This window comes from Pseudophryne corroboree, chromosome 7, assembly GCF_028390025.1.
Source record: "Pseudophryne corroboree isolate aPseCor3 chromosome 7, aPseCor3.hap2, whole genome shotgun sequence".
Classification (NCBI taxonomy): domain Eukaryota; kingdom Metazoa; phylum Chordata; class Amphibia; order Anura; family Myobatrachidae; genus Pseudophryne; species Pseudophryne corroboree.
Window position 1 is genome coordinate 47310323 of NC_086450.1, and position 25550 is coordinate 47335872.

The 25550-nt window shown below is 43.7% G+C and overlaps 1 protein-coding gene across 3 annotated transcripts; it reads right to left on the reverse strand.

The window, feature by feature from the left end:
- Positions 1-331: 331 nt before the first annotated feature.
- Positions 332-25092, reverse strand: LOC134944517 (uncharacterized). 3 transcript variants are annotated; one of them, XM_063933139.1, is made up of 5 exons: positions 24893-25092; positions 22516-22575; positions 21767-21854; positions 2127-2233; positions 332-1341 (listed from the first exon to the last, which is right to left on the reverse strand). In XM_063933139.1, the coding sequence occupies exons 1-5, from the start codon at positions 24978-24980 to the stop codon at positions 1025-1027; spliced, it is 660 nt and encodes a 219-aa protein (XP_063789209.1). In that variant the 5' UTR covers positions 24981-25092; the 3' UTR covers positions 332-1024. The 3 variants fall into 3 exon arrangements, with proteins under 3 accessions (XP_063789209.1, XP_063789210.1, XP_063789208.1); XM_063933140.1 differs by lacking the exon at positions 24893-25092 and adding an exon at positions 24018-24141; XM_063933138.1 differs by lacking the exon at positions 24893-25092 and adding an exon at positions 23082-23504.
- Between the last annotated feature and the right edge of the window lie 458 nt (positions 25093-25550).

Below are 25550 nucleotides of genomic sequence, written 5' to 3' on the forward strand. Positions count from 1 at the left end.
GTGCCGTGACATATACACTACTGAGTGGATACCTGACGGGAGAACATTGCTGACTAAATATATATCACCTGATCCGCATTAAGGGGGTAATTCAGACCTGATCGCTGCTGTGAGTTTTCGCAGAGCGGGCAATCAGATCTGAACTGCGTATGCATATGCACCGCAATGCACCGGCGTGTTGGATGACTACACCGGGCATCGGTGCCTAGCGACGGGATGGTGTGAAAAAAGCAATCGCACGGGCGATCGCAAGGTGATTGACAGGAAGAGGCCATTTTTGGATGGCAACTGACCGTTTTAGAGGAGTGTTCAGAGAAAAGCAGGAGGGACCAGGCGTTTGGAGGGAGGGCGTCTGACATCAACTCCGGCCACAATCACCAGCAATCCATCGCAGCGGCAGAGTAATTCCTGGGCTGAGCAGTGACTGCACAAACTGATGTTTGTGCAGCTCTGCTACAAATGCGAACGCACACATGCACACCACTTTTCCCCTCCCCCTGTAGGCGCTGACTACCTGATCCCAGGGCTGCAAAAATCGCACCCTAGCTATCAGGTCTGAATTACCCCTTAATTGCTACATAGTTAATACAAAGTTGTGCCAATTAATCCTTTCCTAGCTCAATGCTTGATGCCCTTGTGTGCTGTTTTCCAATACCTTAAAGTCTATGTTTTCAATGTACAAATACACAAAAGTGCCCAAGAAGATCTTTATTAATTTAGGCAAATTTTTGATGTTAACCACCAGCACTCAGAATGGATAAGAAGCCACAGCAGAGACCAGCTCCACGTAGCTCAGCACTAGAGTGCGGTGTCAGCGGCAGTACCAGGAATGACAGAGAGACCAGCAGGAGGCCTCCAAGATGTTTGCAATCTGCGCACGATGGTCAGTGCCACAGCCTCCAAGGCAGGACCGGCCAGGAGAATGTAATAGGCACCATCAAGCCTCTGAAGCCAGAAACAGCCGAGCATCCAGAAAATCACCACAGGACAGGGTGTTAATGCCGTCCTTCCTGAATGGTGACTTTTAGCGCCTCATTTTTTTGATGAATTTGGGCACCTTCAATTTCTGGACGATCTTGGGCGCTTTCGGCACAAATTTTTTCACATTCAGTTTCTGGATGGGCTTCTTTAAGATCTTCTTTATTGATGGTTTTTGTTCTTTCTTCATCTGCCTGGGGTCCTTTCTCCCGTTGCGTACGATGTTATGACGCTCCGCTACATGGTATTTCTGGCGGTGGTCTCTCTGATGATGACCCATCTCGTGTTTCACATGGTAGTGATCTTTTCCACGGGGTTCTTCATCTTCATCATCATCATCGTCCAATTCCAGGTATCTGTGTGCTGTTGACCATGAAAGAAATCACAAGAAAATTTTAGTACAGAACTACAAAAAACATTGACTATTCTAGACTTAGTTATGAAGCTATAATAAAGCAGGAATGATGTCATCATGTGTAATATAAAGCACTGTCCTAATATCAAGTAAAATAAAATAGAGAAATATTTTCTCCATGTTACTGATTTGGTGGCACCGTGGGCCCTACCAAGGGTTGGACACAAGCCCATGGTAAGAATATGCTGCTCTACATTGTACATGTGCAGAAACACGCACATTATTTCTGGAGTGGGGGACCTGAGGTGGGCAGGAATAATCTCTGTACAGTAGGGTGTATATACTGTATGTACTGTAAGTGTAATACTCCCCCTGGAGGTGCTAGAAGGTACTGCATGCTGTATGAGTTACTGTATCTTGCCTGACAGAACTATAAATTATAGCTACAGTAATAAAGGATAAAAAAATCATCCCTCCCAAACTACAGGTATCAGCATGCGCTGACAAAAACATACTGGTAGATCCTGTGTATTTGTGTGAGTGATAAGACATTACTGTAAGGTGTGTAAGCTCCAGTGGTGCAGGGACTGATGTGAATGATTGTATAGAACACAACTGAGGGCGCCCCTGGTGGCTGCCTGACCCTCTGCAGTAATGTGATATGTAAATTAGTAACTATACAGAATTATTACTGACAGTTGTAGTGAGACAAGTGCGCAGTGCAGGTGTCGGCTCCCTCAGTATAAGAAATACCTGGCAGTGACATCTTTGTAGTAGTAATAACTATAATTACCTCGCTGGGGTAGATGTTGCTGCATTAGTGTCTCGATGTCATCTTCCACTACTCCGTAAATCAGCCGATGGAAGGCGTTACTCAGACACTCCTTCAATGATTGGAAGCTGAAATGTAACAATAAGGAGAAGCAGTCAGGGTATAATAGTGCACAGAGCACAGCCCAGAGACCTGTTCCCCCGGTGTATCCATCACTGAGCCATAATTCTCATTCTCTTTCTACTCAAGTTCTGCCATATTCATAGTCTAACTCATTGTTCTAATGACGTTCTGCAATTCCCATAATGATACCTTCACTGAAGGTGATTATAATGATTGTTTTTTCATTTTCAGTATTCCAATGCAATAGATGGTCATATAAAACCCCGGAATATAATGTATACTGACAATTGCATTGTGTATACAGTGTACTTTGTAATTGGTCAAAGAGGAAAAGTCTGGATATTTTCAGCTTCAAACGGGCACTAAACAAAATCACACATCTTCATCAGAGCCTACCCCCCATCCCTCATCCTAATTCTGTTGCTCCCTCCGCCCCTCTCCTACTCTTCTCCCCAGGTCACCCACCAACTCTTCACCTCTCCCCTAAGCATATAAGTTCTCACAGGCAGGACCCTTCTTCCTCATGTATCATCGCTAGCACTATCCTCACTTCCAGGGATACTTTATCTTGTCTTCTACTCCCTTCAAGCGGCTCTGACTCTCTGTGTGCTCACCCTTCACTAGGTACAGACTCAATGGAGGGAATGCATTTGTTTTGTGGGTGCCCAAATGTTATGGGTATCCACCGGAGCAATTCGATTCTTCACCTCTATGGGTACACATGCCCCGTGTAAGCAGCCATTAGTTCTGCCCTCTGAGGTCTTAAACCAATACTGCTCTATATACAGTATACTTAGAAACCTCATAATTTACAAATAATTTAGGACTCCAATATGACCAGACTTTGCCCATAAAATAACCCCATACTTCCTCATACATCCCAGATAGGGGATAAGGTAATTAGATGTCTCCTCCTGTACTATACAAGGCAGCTATTTTATGGGTTAAACCAAAATGCACAGGAATGCAGCCTATCCATTCACTGGGTACCAATGGTGTCACTGAAGCACCTGATGAGCAATATTCATGAGGCAATGGGTCCTGTTGAGGTGTTAGGCTGCATCCTTATGAATATTGGTCAAATACACAAAATGGCTTCCTCCATCATGCGTAAGTGACAAGTTCTTCAGGAAAAGAAAATATTTGAGGTGAGAGTGAAGGGTTACCTCTTCTGTCTTTGTACATATTACTTTTTATATGATCAGTTTCCTTGTGGTGGTTACAGTGTAAAAGTGAATATTTCTATTTCCCTAGTGAAGGGTTAAAACATGCTATATGAACTCTTATGTGTTTGCATGGATGCGTGCTGCCCTGTGCTAGGTGCCTTTGTCTCTCATACAGATACCAGGCTTGTGTGGGTCTGGCATCCAAGGTCAGTTCTATACCAGATGAAACCTGCTTTTTCTACTTCTGTGTGTTACTAAAAGATCTTGTGTTAAGTTCCGTTTGATGCAACGTATATAACATCTGCCTAGCAACTGCTATATCCAATTATGTTATGTCAAGTATTAACCACCCCTACGTACCCCACTAGGGCACCACCCCTAAGCCAATGAGCCCTTTTACACTTATCAGTTACACCCTTATGTGTTCTCTTTTTATACCAATGTTAAAACATTCAATAAAGCAGAGTGATTCTTAACTACATGGTGTCGTGTATTATCTGTAACGTTAAGGATTGCTCTCACTGACGTCAGTAGGCCATCACATCGAGGGGTAAAACAAGAGGCTGAATTCCTTTCAAAGTGGGGGCTCAGTCCTGGATTCAGTTGATCGCCCCCGGACCGGTAAGATAGAGAATTTATTGTCTGTCTTTGCCGTAAGGGATTGCGTTCAAACACTGAATTTGAACTCACTCCGTGTTCCGGGAACACGTGATAAGGTAATATTTAAGTCCGGGACTTAATATTACGTAGTTTTATGTAAAGGCATAAAACAGGTATCAGGGATACCATAGAATCTTTAATGTCTGGGACTTAAAGATACGTCTGAGAAAGGACCAGGAGTCCAAGCGCAATTCTCCAAAGACGTTAGTATCTGGGATACTTAAAAAAAAAAAAAAATAGACCTGGGGTCTATACGTAACGTAGAGAATACCCCGATTTGATCGCCAATATATTCTTGTATGTTTGTAGTGAGATAAGTTCTTATATTTGGTTCAGACGGCTGGTAAGTTTTCGTCTGCCAGATATCTTTACTCAAACACTTTTCTTGCTTCCTGTTTAAAACGCTGTATTTTTCTGACATCTTGTACGAATGGTAAGCGTACCCGTCAAAAGATTTCATGTTCTCATTATACAGATAATATTGTGATATTGTCAATGACTAATTAACTGGTGTTAGCTAATGCATGCATAGAATGTTTTTGTAAATTGCATTTTTTTGTTGTGAAATTGCATAGAAAGTCTTTTTGTTGTGAAATTGCATAGAAGGTTTTTTTTTTTTTTTTTTGTGTAAACTGCATTTTTGTTGTGATATTGCATAGACAGTTGTTGTAAGTTGTTGTGGAAATTGCGTAGAAAGCTGGTGTAGATTGTATTCTTTACTATGGGAGGGGGTCAGAGTAAGACAGTCATTTATCCTCCACCTTTACCAGGGGAGACATGTAAGGAGTATGTTGCTCGTAACTCCACCACAGATTATTATTTAGTTAACCCTTGGGTGGATAACTTAGCAGGGTGGACAGAGAAAGTTGTCAGCCCCAGCCCATTCCCCCGTGATGGTATTAATTATCCATTTTATATGGACATGGTCAAAGGTCTTTGTCTGGAAGACAAGGAAGCCTGGCCGTGGTATGATCATGACCCACAATGGGACATGACATATATGCGTGCTGGAGGAGAGCAATGGCTCACGATAGCACCTCATTGGTATGACAAGAATATCAAGCAGAAACAGCGTAGAATAAAAACTGTAACTTCCAGACTACATAAAGCTGAGGAATTTAGAAGCAACAAGTTTCTAAAAAACTCTTCTCCCCCGCCCTACACTCCCCTATATCCCTCCTTAAAAGACACAGATCTTTTAGCTGCAGTTGCTTTGTCACGAATGCCGATGCAAGGGGGAGGGGGAGGAGGAGGAGGGGAAGGAGGCTCAGGAGGCTCTGCAGGAGGAACAGTCCCCCCTGACAGTACCCTCCACACAGGCATAACCACCCCCGCCCCTAGTGCCCCTGACGCAGCTATTGTGGGTGGCGACTCTGACATTCCTATTGAAGGTGGTGGCCGCTCGGGCCATGATCAAATATATGTAACCCAGCTTGAAACTACAGTCCAGACTCCTAGCAAACAAATCACCTCCCGCCGTAACGCTGACTCAACTGTTGTCATTAACCACCCTCTTACCCCCTCCATAACGCGATCCGGCACTGGTTTCCTTGAAAACAGTGCTGGTGCCAGCGGTGTCGCTACACACCTGCCCTTCATGACAGTAGGGGATCAATTGTTAAAGAAACCCATTGAAATAGAGGATTTAGACAGAATTGTTAAGAACTGTCCCAAACCCACTGTTGCACCTGACGGCTGCATAGCTTACTTGAAAAAGGCTTGCACAGGACGCAGCTATACTCAAGAAGATATGAAGCTGATCATAGATGGGGTTATAGACCATTACAACGGGTGGGATTGGAAAATGATTCCCTCTATCAACACTCCTGCAGTCCTAAACAATGCCACTAATTACCCCCTCAATACCGAGGAAGGTGTAAAGCAAATGTGGAAGGAAATTGGAGAACACATGAAAGAAATCTTTAAGACCCGTGCCTCCCTTCCCATTGCTGTAGCATGCAAGCAAAAACCTACTGAAACTGTCACTGAGTTTTGGAAGAGGTTTAAAAAGTGTTGGTCTGAAGATGCAGGTCTCACTCTTGTAGATACAGACCATTTACTAATTTCTACCTTTGTAAATAACTTGTTGCCATCTGTTATGGTCCCTGTTAAGCAAGGTGTTTCTTCCTGGACCTCTGATAATATTAAGGAATTTGAAAAGCACTTATATGAAAAGGAAGCTGCAGGATGCTTTGATGTTAAAAAACCCTTGCAGAATGCCCCAACTCATAATTACCAAAATCAGAGAAACCGGGGAGATAGACGCCAGCAGCACTTTACTGGCCCACCCCGCAATCCAGCCCGATATCAAAACCCACAAGCCCGATATCAAAACCCACAAGCCAGGCCACCCCACCCCCCTGACTCTGCCAGCAGGAAACAAACCTCCTGCTTCAACTGTGGAAGGGACGATCACTGGGCAAGGGATTGCCCTTGTCCCTCACAAAACCAGCGACAGCCCCAAGCTCCGGCTCCCTCCCGGGATCATCCCCGACAGTCACACAACAACCCCTTTCAGGATCATGTCCGATTCCGAGTTGACTGGCAGGATCCCTCCCACTGACGGGGCCCGGAGGAGGGTATCCCAGCCTTTGCCCAACTCACCAGACACTGGAAGGACCCACCGCTACTAACCTTGATTATAGGAAAGAGAGCAATCCCTTTCCTGGTGGATAGCGGGGCAACTACTAGTGTTTTGTGTGTCGACCTGTACGACGGTCACTTGGAAAAGACTGCTCCTTCAATGGGAATCAATGGGATACCCACAGATGCTTACCTGACAGATGCCCTTAGTGTCAGAACCACGGGAGGCACATATATGGGTAAACACAATTTCACTGTAATACCTGAATGTCCAATTAATCTTCTGGGAAGGGATCTTCTTAGCAAACTCGAAATCTCCATTCTCCCTTCACCCACTAGCAGCGGCCTGGAGGTCGAGTCCCCACACCTACCGGTGTGGGAAGCAACAGACATTACACCTGATTTTGACAAAGTAAACCCTGCTCTATGGTCGGAGGGTCCCTATGACACTGGCCTCATTCCTTGCACACCATATAGAGCAACCCTGAAACCTGACACACAACCTGTCTATCAAAAGCAATACCCCTTGTCACAAGAGAAGATTGAAGGTCTTAGACCAATGATACAACAGTTTCTCCAACAAGGCATTCTCAGACACGTAATTTCACCTTACTGCACACCAGTCAACCCAGTTGCTAAGTCAGATGGCAGTGTAAGGTTTGTACAAGACCTTAGGGCAATTAACCAACTCATTGTGCCTATAGCACCCATTGTACCTGACATTAACTCACTCATTTCAGCTATCCCTGCAGATGCTGCATTTTTTTCTGTGATTGATTTAAAAAATGCATTTTTTAGCATTCCAGTGGATGCACAGACACAGTTACTTTTTGCATTTTCTTTTGAGGGCAAGCAACTCACCTGGTGTCGTTTACCCCAGGGCTACATTGACGCACCTGTTGTGTATAGCATTGTACTCCAGGCCACATTGGGGCCCTGGCAACCTCACCATGGTTCAGTCCTGCTACAGTATGCAGATGATCTGCTGCTCTGTAGTCAAACTGAGGAGGCCTGCCGGGAGGATGGTATATCACTGTTAAACTGGCTCTGTGAATGTGGACACAAGGTGTCCAAAACAAAAATGCAATGGTGTAAGAAGCATGTGGATTACTTAGGTTTTGTGCTCACTCAGGGGGAAAGGAAAGTCAGTCCACAGCGCATTCAGTCTGTATTGGGCCTGGTCACCCCAACTACCCAGAGAGAACTGCTGTCTTTTCTGGGTATGGTAAATTACTGCAGACAGTGGATATCTGATTGTTCCTATTATGATAACATTTTGAGACAAGCCACACTGAAAGACAAACCTAATATTGTACAATGGTCACAAGAAATGTTAACTGCATATGAAAGCTTAAAGTGTATGTTAATGAAAAGTCCGGCACTTGGCCTCCCCAACTATGTACTACCTTTTCATTTGTTTGCAAGGGACAATTGTAAAACCATGGCGGGGGTGCTCACACAGTTTCATGGAGGAAAGTTGCGCCCAGTGGCATTTTTTTCCAAAGTAATGCCTGTCTCAGTGCAAGGTATGCCTGCTTGCCTCAGGGCACTTGCAGCCTGTGCAATGGTAACTGAAATGGCCACCACACTCACCCTAGGCCACACAACAATACTTCACACCACTCATGATGTTCTAACCATTTTAAAAGGGTTACACACACAACACATGTCAGCTCAGCGCCTCAGTGGATATGAGGTTCTCCTTTTGAACAACCCCTCACTCACCATTAAGTATGCCACCAACTCTTCAGGTCCTGCACCCATTCTCAACGCTCTACTGGGGCTCAAAGGTCCTGAAGACCACCCTCCTGAACCCCATGACTGCTCAGCTTCCATTGAGTCAGAAACATCCCCCAGACTGGACATGTCCCCTGTCCCTGTCCCCGACGCGGATGTCATTTTTGTAGATGGTTCCTGTAGCAGACCCAATGACACCACGTACCAAGCGGGTTATGCTATTGTCACTCTCCCTGACATTATTCTGGAAGCACAGCCCATTCCTTACCAGTCAGCACAGGCTGCAGAGCTCATTGCTCTCACAAGGGCTTGTCACCTTTACCAGAATAAACCAGTCACCATCTACACTGACTCCAAATACGCGCACGGCGTCGTGCATGACCATGGGGTCATTTGGCGACGCCGTGGTTTCCTTGGAGCTGATGGAAAAGGCATATCACATGCCCAACTCATCTCTGACCTTCTGCATGCCATAACCCTGCCCTCTGACATTGCAATCCTCCATTGCAGGGCACACACGGGGGGGAAGGATGCAGTCTCCCTTGGAAATGCTCTTGCTGACTCTGCTGCCAAACATGCGGCCTCACAGCCCATCACTCAGGCCCACATGTCCATCATGACCCCCCCAGCTCTCGACAACCATTACCTGATCACCCAGTTACAGGCCTCAGCCTCCAATGCCGACCTAGCTGACTGGATTTACCCAGTTTTGCAGAAGAATCCTAAAACAGGATTAATCTGCAAAGAGGGGAAACCTTGTATACCCCAGTCCAGTGCACCCTTGTTTATTGCCCACTACCATGGCATAGGACACCACAGTAAGGCAACAACTACCTTACTCTTACGTAATGATTTCTATGTCACGGATGCCAAGTCATTAGTAGATCAGTATGTCAGTAGATGCATCACTTGCCTGCGAAACAACCCCAACAACCCTGACAAGGCAAAACATCAGCATCTTGAATACCCCACCACACCCTTTACACACCTGCAAATTGACTTCACCCATATCCCAGGTACTGGTAAACAGGAGTATGCCCTGGTCATTGTAGACATGTTCTCTCGATGGCCAGAGGTATTCCCCACTAAATCTGAGGATGCAAAGACAGTTGCTAGGATCCTAACTCAGGAAATCATCCCCAGATGGGGGTGCCCATTGCAAATCAATAGTGATAAAGGCTCCGCCTTTACAGCAAAAATTACACAGGCCTTGGTAAAGGCCCTGCAGGTGGAATGGAAGTTCCACATCCCGTATCACCCGCAGAGTTCAGGGGTCGTAGAACGCATGAATAGGACCCTCAAAGACAAGCTTAGGAAGGCCACAGGAGGCACCTTCCACAAATGGAAGCAAGTCCTTCCCATTATCTTGGCAGAAATTAGAATGACACCACAAAAGACTTTGGGTTACTCCCCCTTTGAAATATTAATGGGTAGGCCCTTCCCTACACCTTGGGCTAAGAAACCATTAGTAATACAGGAGGGAGATCTAGAACTTATCAGAGAAGAGTATGTCAGGTCCCTGATAATAAAACTGAATGAAATTGAACATGAGGTTGTTTGTAAAAACCCTTTGAATCCACAGGAACCTACACACCCCTTTAAAGTCGGAGACAGAGTCGTGGTGAAGGTGCTCCCCAGGAACAAGAGCCCAGGAGACTTTACCTACGGTCCAGAGACAGAGGTCGTAGCAGTAACCAGAACAGCAGTCCTGACAGAGGAAAGCCCCACCTGGATCCATGCATCCCGAGTGAAAAAGGTTCCTAGACCAGACCTAGAGAGGGAAGCAAGTGATTCCAGCGAGGTACGAACGGGGGCAGACAGCCCTGACCTCCCACCTAGCGAAGACAGAAGAACAGAGGAAGATGAGGAACCTGTCCCCTACCTCTATCCTGGGGACTATGTTGATAATCCTAATGGTCCTCACTTGCCAAGCTACAGCTGAAGTAGACATTACACAAAAATCCGGCACCTACACATTTTGGTATAACTCCTCCAATACTGAGGTTGCCACCTACAAAATAGATTTCTGTACCATTGCTCCCTGTCTTAACAAATATTATTCCTGGCAGTGTGATCAGTATGGTACACGTAATACCCCCACTGAAGCCTATATTTGTGTTACTAGTAAATATTGGGGAAATAAATGTGCGTATTGGGGATCAGTGGGATGGAATTCTGGCCATGGTTATGGATACCAGCCCAAAGAGGCTCTCTCAAGTAAAGACAAATATGGTGAGTCCCTGCTTACCCGTCTTACCCTTCATAGACAAAACAGATGTGATAGTAAATTCATATTAAGCATAAAACATCCCCAGTCTACTGATGCAGGCACCTATGTCCTAGGTGAATCTTTTTTTTTTAAACCCATCCCTTACACCATTCTTGTTACAGGATATGTTTAACAATGAAAAGTATGCCCAGCTCAAGCCCTCTAAACCACGCCCCAACCTCTTGAAACCTCATATAACCACCTTCAAGGATATGATGGCCGTTAACAATCCCACCTTTAAAGACACCCTAGCTATTGAAACTGGTTTCTCTGACATCAATTTCTGGTTGGAATGGATGAAGTATAGTGCTAACAAACACAATAAAAGCAACTGTTATGTCTGTGGCAAATCTAGGCCCCACCTCGGTACAGTGCCCCTTAATATACCCCTAGAACAGGAAAATTGTTTTTTCAGCCTTTTTAATGACACCAAAACAAATGATAGTCAGTGCGAAATGTGGAAAAGGGAATATCCCATATTGTCAAAAAATCCCAACCCAGGAAGCACCATAACCATATATCCTGGAAACTATACCTGTTATACATCTAACACCACCACAGGGAGAAATCTAAAAACCTTCCCACCAGGGTATTGTGCAAATAAAAGAACAACTGTTTTAGTCAACCAAACTAGATCATTAGGCGACATTTATTACATATGTGGGGATATGAAACTTAGAATTAAATTAGACACACCATGGTATGGTGAGTGTGCCCTGGCCAAAGTCATAATGCCACTCCTAATGATCACCGATGACCCCACTCCTCCCTCTAATACTCCTGCTAATCGAAAGAAAAGAGCACTCCCAGGAGGTAGCTTTGACCCCCACGTATACATTGATGCTATAGGGGTCCCAAGAGGTGTTCCAAATGAGTTCAAAGCTAGAGATGAAGTGGCTGCGGGTTTTGAATCATTGTTTCCTATAGTAACTGTAAATAAAAACGTAGCCTGGATTAATTATATATATTATAATCAACAAAGATTTGTTAATGATACCAAAGATGCTCTTAAAGGTATAGCTGAACAGCTAGAAGCCACTTCCCAAATGACATTTCAAAATAGAATGGCCCTTGACATGATTCTAGCAGAAAAAGGCGGTACATGTGTTTACATTAGTAAGGTGGAAGGCTGTTGTACATATATTCCTGACAACACTGGTCCCAATGGTAAGGTTACTTTAGCCATAAACAAGTTAGAAACCTTATCCATAGAACTTAAGAAAAATTCAGGTATTGATAACCCATGGAGCCAATATTTTTGGGTGGTTTGAAAATTGGAAACAGGCTCTTGTGCAAATAAGCATATTTATACTCATAACTTTAATTCTTTTAGGCATTATAGTTTATTGTGTAATTCCCTGTGGAAAGAAACTTACCTCCAAAGGCATTGATAAGGCCCTGATGTATTATGATATAACTACCAGTCCTGTCACCTCCTCTGATAGTGAGGGACCCGACGATTATGTCCAATATCTCAAGAACTGGAGAAACAAGAAAGGAGCCTCACTCCAGAATCATGTCATATAATAATCATGATTCTAAGAGGGGATTGAAGGGTTACCTCTTCTGTCTTTGTACATATTACTTTTTATATGATCAGTTTCCTTGTGGTGGTTACAGTGTAAAAGTGAATATTTCTATTTCCCTAGTGAAGGGTTAAAACATGCTATATGAACTCTTATGTGTTTGCATGGATGCGTGCTGCCCTGTGCTAGGTGCCTTTGTCTCTCATACAGATACCAGGCTTGTGTGGGTCTGGCATCTGAAAGGACCCCTACCTCTCTTTGATTACCTCGATGTGATGGCCACTGACGTCAGTGAGAGCAATCCTTAACGTTACAGATAATACACGACACCATGTAGTTAAGAATCACTCTGTTTATTTAATAAATTACAGCGTACTATATAGAAAAGAAACATGGGTGTATACAATATGTGCAAGCATATGATTGGATAAATAGAAGTAGCATACGACATTACATGCGGGATATTTTAGTAACACACAGAAGTAACAGTTTTGATCTAGTATGTAATTGTCCTTGAAGATAAGACACACACAAGCCTTATATTATATGAACAGACAAAGGCATCTTGTAGAGAGTGCGTACGTGTCTATTCAAACACATAACAATTCATATAGCATGTTTAACCCTTCAATCCCCTCTTAGAATCATGATTGTTATATGACATGATTCTTAAGTGAGGCTCCTTTCTTGTTCCTCCAGTTCTTGAGATATTGGGCATAATCGTCGGGTCCCTTACTATCAGAGGAGGTGACAGGACTGGGGGTTATATCATAGTACATCAGGGCCTTATCAATGCCTTTGGAGGTAAGTTTCTTTCCACAGGGAATTACACAATAAACTATAATGCCTAAAAGAATTAAAGTTACAAGTATGAATATGCTTATTTGCACAAGAGCCTGTTTCCAATTTTCAAACCACCCAAAATATTGGCTCCATGGGTTATCAATACCTGAATTTTTCTTGAGTTCTATGGATAAGGTTTCTAACTTGTTTATGGCTAAAGTAACCTTACCATTGGGACCAGTGTTGTCAGGAATATATGTACAACAGCCTTCCACCTTACTAATGTAAACACATGTACCGCCTTTTTCTGCTAGAATCATGTCAAGGGCCATTCTATTTTGAAATGTCATTTGGGAAGTGGCTTCTAGCTGTTCAGCTATACCTTTAAGAGCATCTTTGGTATCATTAACAAATCTTTGTTGATTATAATATATATAATTAATCCAGGCTACGTTTTTATTTACAGTTACTATAGGGAACAATGACTCAAAACCCGCAGCCACCTCATCTCTAGCTTTGAACTCATTTGGAACACCTCTTGGGACCCCTATAGCATCAATGTACACGTGGGGGTCAAAGCTACCTCCTGGGAGTGCTCTTTTCTTTCGATTAGCAGGAGTATTAGAGGGAGGATTGGGGTCATCGGTGATCATTAGGAGTGGCATTATGACTTTGGCCAGGGCACACTCACCATACCATGGTGTGTCTAATTTAGTTCTAAGCTTCATATCCCCACATATATAATAAATGTCGCCTAGTGATCTAGTTTGGTTGACTAAAACAGTTGTTCTTTTATTTGCACAATACCCTGGTGGGAAGGTTTTTAAATTTCTCCCTGGGGTGATGTTAGATGTATAACAGGTATAGTTTCCAGGATATATGGTTATGGTATTTCCTGGGTTGGGATTTTTTGACAATATGGGATATTCCCTTTTCCACATTTCGCACTGACTGTCATTTGTTTTGGTGTCATTAAAAAGGCTGAAAAAACAATTTTCCTGTTCTAGGGGTATATTAAGGGGCACTGTACCTAGGTGGGGCCTAGATTTGCCACAGACATAACAGTTGCTTTTATTGTGTTTGTTAGCACTATACTTCATCCATTCCAACCAAAAATTAATGTCAGAGAAACCAGTTTCAATAGCTAGGGTGTCTTCAAAGGTAGGGTTAGTAATAGCCACCATATCTTTAGAAGTGGCAATATGGGGCTTTAAAGGTTTGTTTTGGGGAGCAATTTTAGGCTGGTATTTTGGGTTTTTGTACATATCCCATAAATAAAACCTTTGTCTTGCACTATAGTACCCTGCTTGCCACCATATACCAACTACATAAGTTGCATTATCCCGGTTGCTGGGATGCACTATGTTTAGCCTGAACCGATATGAGTCTGGGCCCTCTTCCATTTTATGAATAGACAATCTTTGAAGTAGGTTCAGATGTTGACCATATCTGTTTCTGGCAGCTGATGGGCGATATCCCCAATCTGTTCCTGTATTCCACCCCACAGCTTCCCAGGAATTACAATTAGATCCATAATATCTAATGTCATAGTACCATTCGTCAGTAACACAAATATATACTGTCTCAGACATTCCTGATTTCCTCCTTTGTTGTATATAATATTTGTCATCAGCAATTTTGGGGAACATAAAATAGTCAAGGATATATGTGGCTACGTGTGTGTTAGAGGAATTGTACCACAAGGTGGGGACCCCATCTGTTTGTGTGATGCTGACTTCACATATTGTGAGGTGAATGAGGGCCAGTAGGGCTATCGAGATAGTCCCCAGGATAGAGATAGGGGGCAGGTTCTTCATCGTTTTCTGTTCTTCTGTCTTCGCTAGGTGGGAGGTCAGGGCTGTCTGCCCCGGTTCGTACCTCACTGGAATCACTTGCTTCCCTCTCTAGGTCTGGTCTAGGAACCTTTTTTACTCGGGATGCATGGATCCAGGTAGGACTTTCCTCTGTCAGGACTGCTGTTCGGGTAGCTGCTACGACCTCTGTCTCTGGACCATAGGTGAAGTCTCCTGGGCTCTTGTTCCTGGGGAGCACCTTCACCACGACTCTGTCTCCGACTTTAAAGGGGTGTGTAGGTTCCTGTGGATTCAAAGGGTTTTTACAAACAACCTCATGTTCAATTTCATTCAGTTTTGTTATCAGGGACCTGACATACTCTTCTCTGATGAGTTCTAGATCTCCTTCCTGTATTACTAGTGGTTTCTTAGCCCAGGGTGTAGGAAAAGGCCTACCCATTAGTATTTCAAATGGGGAGTAACCCAGAGTCTTTTGTGGGGTCATTCTGATCTCTGCTAGGATAATAGGAAGGACCTTCTTCCATTTATGGAAGGTACCCCCTGTGGCCTTCCTAAGCTTGTCTTTGAGGGTCCTATTCATGCGTTCTACGACCCCTGAACTCTGCGGGTGATACGGGATGTGGAATTTCCATTCCACCTGCAGGGCCTTTACCAAGGCCTGTGTAATTTTTGCTGTAAAGGCGGAGCCTTTATCACTATTGATTTGCAATGGGCACCCCCATCTGGGGATGATTTCCTGAGTTAGGATCCTAGCAACTGTCTTTGCATCCTCAGATTTAGTGGGGAATACCTCTGGCCATCGAGAGAACATGTCTACAATGACCAGGGCATACTCCTGTTTACCAGTACCTGGGATATGGGTGAAGTCAATTTGCAGGTGTGTAAAGGGTGTGGTGGGGTATTCAAGATGCTGATGTTTTGCCTTGTCAGGGTTGTTGGGGTTGTTTCGCAGACAAGTGATGCATCTACTGACATACTGATCTACTAATGACTTGGCATCCGTGACATAGAAATCATTACGTAAGAGTAAGGTAGTTGTTGCCTTACTGTGGTGTCCTATGCCATGGTAGTGGGCAATAAACAAGGGTGCACTGGACTGGGGTATACAAGGTTTCCCCTCTTTGCAGATTAATCCTGTTTTAGGATTCTTCTGCAAAACTGGGTAAGTCCAGTCAGCTAGGTCGGCTTTGGAGGCTGAGGCCTGTAACTGGGTGATCAGGTAGTGGTTGTCGAGAGCTGGGGGGGTCATGATGGACATGTGGGCCTGAGTGATGGGCTGTGAGGCCGCATGTTTGGCAGCAGAGTCAGCAAGAGCATTTCCAAGGGAGACTGCATCCTTCCCCCCTGTGTGTGCCCTGCAATGGAGGATTGCAATGTCAGAGGGCAGGGTTATGGCATGCAGAAGGTCAGAGATGAGTTGGGCATGTGATATGCCTTTTCCATCAGCTCCAAGGAAACCACGGCGTCGCCAAATGACCCCATGGTCATGCACGACGCCGTACGCGTATTTGGAGTCAGTGTAGATGGTGACTGGTTTATTCTGGTAAAGGTGACAAGCCCTTGTGAGAGCAATGAGCTCTGCAGCCTGTGCTGACTGGTAAGGAATGGGCTGTGCTTCCAGAATAATGTCAGGGAGAGTGACAATAGCATAACCCGCTTGGTACGTGGTGTCATTGGGTCTGCTACAGGAACCATCTACAAAAATGACATCCGCGTCGGGGACAGGGACAGGGGACATGTCCAGTCTGGGGGATGTTTCTGACTCAATGGAAGCTGAGCAGTCATGGGGTTCAGGAGGGTGGTCTTCAGGACCTTTGAGCCCCAGTAGAGCGTTGAGAATGGGTGCAGGACCTGAAGAGTTGGTGGCATACTTAATGGTGAGGGAGGGGTTGTTTAAAAGGAGAACCTCATATCCACTGAGGCGCTGAGCTGACATGTGTTGTGTGTGTAACCCTTTTAAAATGGTTAGAACATCATGAGTGGTGTGAAGTATTGTTGTGTGGCCTAGGGTGAGTGTGGTGGCCATTTCAGTTACCATTGCACAGGCTGCAAGTGCCCTGAGGCAAGCAGGCATACCTTGCACTGTGACAGGCATTACTTTGGAAAAAAATGCCACTGGGCGCAACTTTCCTCCATGAAACTGTGTGAGCACCCCCGCCATGGTTTTACAATTGTCCCTTGCAAACAAATGAAAAGGTAGTACATAGTTGGGGAGGCCAAGTGCCGGACTTTTCATTAACATACACTTTAAGCTTTCATATGCAGTTAACATTTCTTGTGACCATTGTACAATATTAGGTTTGTCTTTCAGTGTGGCTTGTCTCAAAATGTTATCATAATAGGAACAATCAGATATCCACTGTCTGCAGTAATTTACCATACCCAGAAAAGACAGCAGTTCCCTCTGGGTAGTTGGGGTGACCAGGCCCAATACAGACTGAATGCGCTGTGGACTGACTTTCCTTTCCCCCTGAGTGAGCACAAAACCCAAGTAATCCACATGCTTCTTACACCATTGCATTTTTGTTTTGGACACCTTGTGTCCACATTCACAGAGCCAGTTTAACAGTGATATACCATCCTCCCGGCAGGCCTCCTCAGTTTGACTACAGAGCAGCAGATCATCTGCATACTGTAGCAGGACTGAACCATGGTGAGGGTGCCAGGGCCCCAATGTGGCCTGGAGTACAATGCTATACACAACAGGTGCGTCAATGAAGCCCTGGGGTAAACGACACCAGGTGAGTTGCTTGCCCTCAAAAGAAAATGCAAAAAGTAACTGTGTCTGTGCATCCACTGGAATGCTAAAAAATGCATTTTTTAAATCAATTACCGAAAAAAATGCAGCATCTGCAGGGATAGCTGAAATGAGTGAGTTAATGTCAGGTACAATGGGTGCTATAGGCACAATGAGTTGGTTAATTGCCCTAAGGTCTTGTACAAACCTTACACTGCCATCTGACTTAGCAACTGGGTTGACTGGTGTGCAGTAAGGTGAAATTACGTGTCTGAGAATGCCTTGTTGGAGAAACTGTTGTATCATTGGTCTAAGACCTTCAATCTTCTCTTGTGACAAGGGGTATTGCTTTTGATAGACAGGTTGTGTGTCAGGTTTCAGGGTTGCTCTATATGGTGTGCAAGGAATGAGGCCAGTGTCATAGGGACCCTCCGACCATAGAGCAGGGTTTACTTTGTCAAAATCAGGTGTAATGTCTGTTGCTTCCCACACCGGTAGGTGTGGGGACTCAACCTCCAGGCCACTGCCAGTGGGTGAAGGGAGAATGGAGATTTCGAGCCTGCTAAGAAGATCCCTTCCCAGAAGATTAATTGGACATTCAGGTATTACAGTGAAATTGTGTTTACCCATATATGTGCCTCCCGTGGTTCTGACACTAAGGGCATCTGTCAGGTAAGCATCTGTGGGTATCCCATTGATTCCCATTGAAGGAGCAGTCTTTACCAAATGACCATCGTACAGGTCGACACACAAAACACTAGTAGTTGCCCCGCTATCTACCAGGAAAGGGATTGCTCTCTTTCCTATAATCAAGGTTAGTAGCGGTGGGTCCTTCCAGTGTCTGGTGAGCTGGGCAAAGGCTGGGATACCCTCCTCCGGGCCCCGTCAGTGGGAGGGGTCCTGCCAGTCAACTCGGAATCGGACATGATCCTGAAAGGGGTTGTTGTGTGACTGTCGGGGATGATCCCGGGAGGGAGCCGGAGCTTGGGGCTGTCGGTGGTTTTGTGAGGGACAAGGGCAATCCCTTGCCCAGTGATCGTCCCTTCCACAGTTGAAGCAGGAGGTTTGTTTCCTGCTGGCAGAGTCAGGGGGGTGGGGTGGCCTGGCTTGTGGGTTTTGATATCGGGCTGGATTACGGGGTGGGCCAGTGGAGTGCTGCTGGCGTCTATCTCCCCGACCTCTCTGATTTTGGTAATTATGAGTTGGGGCATTCTGCAAGGGTTTTTTAACATCAAAGCATCCTGCAGCTTCCTTTTCATATAAGTGCTTTTCAAATTCCTTAATATTATCAGAGGTCCAGGAAGAAACACCTTGCTTAACTGGGACCATAACAGATGGCAACAAGTTATTTACAAAGGTAGAAATTAGTAAATGGTCTGTATCTACAAGAGTGAGACCTGCATCTTCAGACCAACACTTTTTAAACCTCTTCCAGAACTCAGTGACAGTTTCAGTGGGCTTTTGTTTACATGCTACGGCAATGGGAAGAGAAGCCCGGGTTTTAAAAATCTCTTTCATATGGGTCTCAATTTCCTTCCACATCTCCGTTACACCGTCCCCAGTATTGAGAGGGTAGCGAACGGCATCGTTAAGGGTGGTAGGAGTGTTTATGGTGGGAATCTTTTTCCAATCCCACCCGTTGTAATGGTCTATAACCCCATCTATGATCAGCTTCATATCTTCTTGAGTATAGCTGCGTCCTGTGCAAGCCTTTTTCAAGTAAGCTATGCAGCCGTCAGGTGCAACAGTGGGTTTGGGACAGTTCTTAACAATTCTGTCTAAATCCTCTATTTCAATGGGTTTCTTTAACAACTGATCCCCTACTGTCATGAAGGGCAGGTGGGTGGCGACACCGAGGAAACCAGTGCCGGATCGCGTTGTGGAGGGGGTGAGAGGGTTGTCAGTAGCAATAGTTAAGTCAGCGTTGCGGCGGGAGACGGTTTGTCTGTTAGGAGTAGGGGCACTAGGGGCGGGGGTGGTTACGTCTATGTGGAGGGTACTGTCAGGGGGGGCTATTCCTCCTGAGCCTCCTTCTCCTTCCCCTTCCCCTCCTCCCCCTCCCCTTTGCATCGGCATTCGTGACAAAGCAACTGAGCCTCCTTCTCCTTCCCCTTCCCCTCCTCCCCCTCCCCTTTGCATCGGCATTCGTGACAAAGCAACTGCAGCTAAAAGATCTGTGTCTTTTAAGGAGGGGTATAGGGGACTGTAGGGCGGAGGAGAAGAGTTTTTCAGAAACTTGTTGCTTCTAAATTCCTCAGCTTTGTGTAGTCGGGAAGTTACAGATTTTATTCTACGCTGTTTCTGCTTGATATTTTTGTCATACCAATGAGGTGCTATCGTGAGCCATTGCTCTCCTCCAGCGCGCATATATGTCATGTCCCATTGTGGGTCATGATCATACCACGGCCAGGCTTCCTTGTCTCCCAGACAAAGCCCTTTGATCATGTCCATATAAAATGGATAATTAATACCATCACGGGGGAATGGGCTGGGGCTGCCAACTTTCTCTGTCCACCCCGCTAAGTTATCTACCCAAGGGTTAACTAGATAATAATCTGTGGTGGAGTTACGGGCTACATACTCCTTACATGTCTCTCCTGGTAAAGGTGGAGGATAAATGACTGTCTTACTCTGACCCCCTCCCATAGTAAAGAATACAATCTACACCAGCTTTCTACGCAATTTCTACAACAACTTATAACAACTGTCTATGCAATATCACAACAAAAATGCAGTTTACAAAAAAAAAAAAAACATTCTATGCAATTTCACAACAAAAATACGTTCTATGCAATTTCACAACAAAAAATGCAATTTAAAAACTTTCTATGCATGCATTAGCTAACACCAGTTAATTAGTCATTGACAATATCACAATATTATCTGTATAATGAGAACATGAAATCTTTTGACGGGTACGCTTACCATTCGTACAAGATGTCAGAAAAATACAGCGTTTTAAACAGGAAGCAAGAAAAGAGTTTTGAGTAAAGATATCTGGCAGACGAAAACTTACCAGCCGTCTGAACCAAATATAAGAACTTATCTCACTACAACATACAAGAATATATATATAGACGATCAGATCGAGGTATAATCTACGTTATGTATAGACCCCAGGTCTATATATTTTTTTAAGTATCCCAGATACTAACGTCTTTGGAGAATTGCGCTTGGACTCCTGGTCCTTTCTCAGACGTATCTTTAAGTCCCAGACATTAAAGATTCTATGGTATCCCTGATACCTGTTTTATGTTTTTACATAAAACTTCGTAATATTAAGTCCCGGACTTAAATATTACCTTGTCACGTGTTCCCGGAACACTGACACGGATTCAGCTTCAGTGTATGACCGCAATCCTGTATGGCAAAGATAGACAATAAATTCTCTATTCTTACCATTCAGGGACGATCACTGAATCCCGGACGAGCCCCCAGCTGAAAGGACCCCTACCTCTCTTTGATTACCTCGATGTGATGGCCACTGACGTCAGTGAGAGCAATCCTTAACGTTACAGATAATACACGACACCATGTAGTTAAGAATCACTCTGTTTATTTAATAAATTACAGCGTACTATATAGAAAAGAAACATGGGTGTATACAATATGTGCAAGCATATGATTGGATAAATAGAAGTAGCATACGACATTACATGCGGGATATTTTAGTAACACACAGAAGTAACAGTTTTGATCTAGTATGTAATTGTCCTTGAAGATAAGACACACACAAGCCTTATATTATATGAACAGACAAAGGCATCTTGTAGAGAGTGCGTACGTGTCTATTCAAACACATAACAATTCATATAGCATGTTTAACCCTTCAGCATCCAAGGTCAGTTCTATACCAGATGAAACCTGCTTTTTCTACTTCTGTGTGTTACTAAAAGATCTTGTGTTAAGTTCCGTTTGATGCAACGTATATAACATCTGCCTAGCAACTGCTATATCCAATTATGTTATGTCAAGTATTAACCACCCCTACGTACCCCACTAGGGCACCACCCCTAAGCCAATGAGCCCTTTTACACTTATCAGTTACACCCTTATGTGTTCTCTTTTTATACCAATGTTAAAACATTCAATAAAGCAGAGTGATTCTTAACTACATGGTGTCGTGTATTATCTGTAACGTTAAGGATTGCTCTCACTGACGTCAGTAGGCCATCACATCGAGGGGTAAAACAAGAGGCTGAATTCCTTTCAGAGAGCACCTATGTAATGTAATATAATGTGTACAGAATGTTAGTAACTTACTATGCAGTACAACAAAGGCACATTCCGGCAAGTATCACTAGTCCAATGAAACCGATGTTGGTAACCACGGTTTTCCAATCCAGTGTAACTGTTCAGGAAATAAAGACAGATGAGAGACGCACGTGAGAAACGTTACATGTAGAGACATTGGATATGGGGAATTATTACACTTATGGTCTATTCAATTAGCCGCTGTAGTTTACCACTGCTAATTGACTCACCTGGTACCCCAATGCCAGCGCTTAACAGGGTTAATTGCAAACCCCCTTAGAGAGACAGATCACATCAGTAAGGCTGGGATGTGTAAGCTGCCTACATACTGTATGCTGTGATACTGCCGCTGATATCTGCCAATTACAGCACGTGTCGCCTGAGAACAGCTGAGGTGCTGATAATGAGCCTATCGGAAGGGGACAATGCGCACATGACTGCTGTCAGCCTATCGCGTGTGGTTATTTATGGCCAGGATAAGAATGGCTGACTCCTGTGTAATTTAGAAGCTGACCAGTAATCCTGTCACAGGGCCGTGTATGAGACAGTGACATGTACAGGCCTATGTGTGCCGCCTGGAGAGCTGTACTGCTGCCTGAGGCGCCTCTCTGACACACACTGCTATAACCATCCATAGAGGGAGTATGTAACTATAGGGGACTAATAATGTCATTCCCAGCCAACACGGTAACTATCTTCATTTACACTTATACATTAAGGGAATTGGTGCAGAGCAACAAATACAACAATTACTGTACCTTGATGCCAATTAAAGCTCCTCGATTGAGCAGCATGCGCCAATGGCGCCTCAGCCAAGCCTTTAAACATAAACAGAAAGACATACATTATACATATGTGTGTGTTTGTGTGTCTTTATTAAGAGTGTCACGTGTGTATTACTTAGACATTACATAACTACAGAGTATTCTGTGACCCAGTGATGTAATAGTGCATGGAGACTCACAAGAGAGCATTTCACAGCGAGAGATTATCTATCTATCTATCTATCTATCTATCTATCTATCTATCTATCTATCTATCTATCTATGTATCTGCAGCAATTTACTACCACCTAGTGTCTATGATGTCATAATGATGTCATAATGCCGCCTGTGACCTACTGCATGGAGCCAGATAGCTGGGATTAGGCCCAATAGGCGTATGGTGTGTTTTATATGGCTCTATCTATCTAATAATAATAACAACAACAAATAGGGTAGCCGCATCAGCCATAGGGCTCTGCTATGATAATAGGCTGTAATCCTTTATAATTTTGATTTTTAATCCTTACTAATAGAAAGTCCTAGAAATAATTCCCCCTTACCTGTAGATGGATATATAGGCCGGCCTTGGGTCCCCTTGGTGAGCAAGCTCACCAGGAGAAAAATCGCAAAAAGAATAATCTTCATCATTCTTTTCAACTTCGTCCTTAGACGACAACTCCTTCTTCACCTATCAAAGCCGCACCTCCCAGCAGCAGCAATTTATTGCCACCTAGTGTCTGTGATGTCATAATGATGTCATAATGCCACCTGTGACCCACTGCATGGAGCCAGCTAGCTGGGATTAGGCCCTAGTATGTATGTATGTATGTATGTATGTATGTATGTATTTATGTATCTATCTATCTATCTATCTATCTATCTATCTATCTATCTATCTATCTACCTACCTACACGTTGTATTTATATTAGTTGCTCTGTAGTAATCATAAAACATCCTATCAATACTAGACACAGAATAAAGAAAACCCGGACACAGGAATGAAGGATTGTTGATGATTTTGCTCTGGCAGCGACATTATACGATAGTGTTACCAGAACAGGAATTACATCGGTACTTACTGTATATCGCAGCGACACGTAATGTGAGGGGGGTAAATGCTGTGATAAATACATACAGAATAAGAGGGGTGTTGGAAGCTGGCGCTCCCTAAGATACCCCACACGGTGTAAAGAAGGAAATAAGAGACAGTGCAGTGTATATATAATAATAACATAACACTTGTCTGTCTGATAAAGTGACGGGTGTTCAATCTTCTTTTTTCAAATTGCCATTATGTAAAACATAGTAAAATGTACAATACTGCAATATGTTTAAAAAGAAATTACCTATATTTATGTGCTTATAATAATAATAACAATAAATAGGGCGGGCGCATCAGCCATAGGGCTCTGCTATGATAGTAGGCCTGTAATCCTATATCATTTTGTTTTTGAATCCTTACTAATAGAAAGTCCTATAAATAATTCCCCCTTACCTGTAGATGGATATATAGGCCGGCCTTGGGTCCCCATGGTGAGCAAGATCACCAGGAGAAAAATCGCAAAAAGAATAATCTTCATCATTCTTCTCAACTTCGTCCTCAGACGACAACTCCTTCTTCACCTATCAAAGCCGCACCTCCCAGCAGCAGCAATTTATTGCCACCTAGTGCCTGTGATGTCATAATGATGTCATAATGCCACTTGTGACCTACTGCATGGAGCCAGCTAGCTGGGATTAGGCCCTAGTATCTATCTATCTATCTATCTATCTATCTATCTATCTATCTATCTACACATTGTATTTATATTATTTGCTCTGTAGTAATAATAAAACATCCTATAAATACTAGACACAGAATAAAGAAAACCCGGACACAGGAATGAAGCATTGTTGATGCTTTTGCTCTGGCAGCGACATTATACAATAGTGTTACCAGAACAGGAATTACATCGGTACGTATATCGCAGCGACACGTAATGTGGGCGGGTAAATGCTGTGATAAATACATACAGAATAAGAGGGGTGTTGGAAGCTGGCGCTCCCTAAGATACCCCACACGGTGTAAAGAAGGAAATAAGAGACAGTGCAGTGTATATATAATAATAACATAACACTTGTCTGTCTGATAAAGTGACGGGTGTTCAATCTTCTTTTTTCAAATTGCCATTATGTAACACATAGTAACATGTAGAATACTGCAATATGTTTAAAAAGAAATTACCTATATTTATGTAATTAAAGTAATAATAATAAATAGGGAGGGCGCATCAGCCATAGTGCTCTGCTATGATAATTGGCCTGTAATCCTATATCATTTTGTTTTTTAATCCTTACTAATAGAAAATCCTAGAAATAATTCTCCCTTACCTTCAGATGGATATATAGGCCGGCCTTGGGTCCCCATGGTGAGCAAGCTCACCAGGAGAAAAATCGCAAAAAGAATAATCTTCATCATTCTTTTCAACTTCGTCCTTAGACGACAACTCCTTCTTCACCTATCAAAGCCGCACCTCCCAGCAGCAGCAATTTATTACCACCTAGTGTCTGTGATGTCAGAATGATGTCATAATGCCACCTGTGACCTACTGCTTGTAGCCAGCTAACTTGGATTAGGCCTAATAGGCTTATATGGTGTGTTTTAAAATTGTTGACAAAACTGAAAATATGTATGTTTTACATCCACCCGTTGTCATAAAATGCAATATAAATGGAGTGGTTAATAAAATGCTCTCTGTACTGTCTGGCAGTCACAATAACACTCTCTGTATTGTCTGTCGGTCACACTAATGCTCTCAGTATTGTCTGGAGGTCACAGCTGTCACTAATATGATCATAGTATTGTGTAGCGGCCACTAATATCCTCTAAGTATTGTGTAGGAGTCATTAATATGCTCTTAGTATTGTGTAGCAGTCACAAAAATGCTCTCCATATTCTCTGGTGGCCATAAAAATACTCTCGGTACCCATGGGTTAATAATTCATAGGTTAGCGGGAAATGAACTGTAACTGGACGGGATGTGCTAAG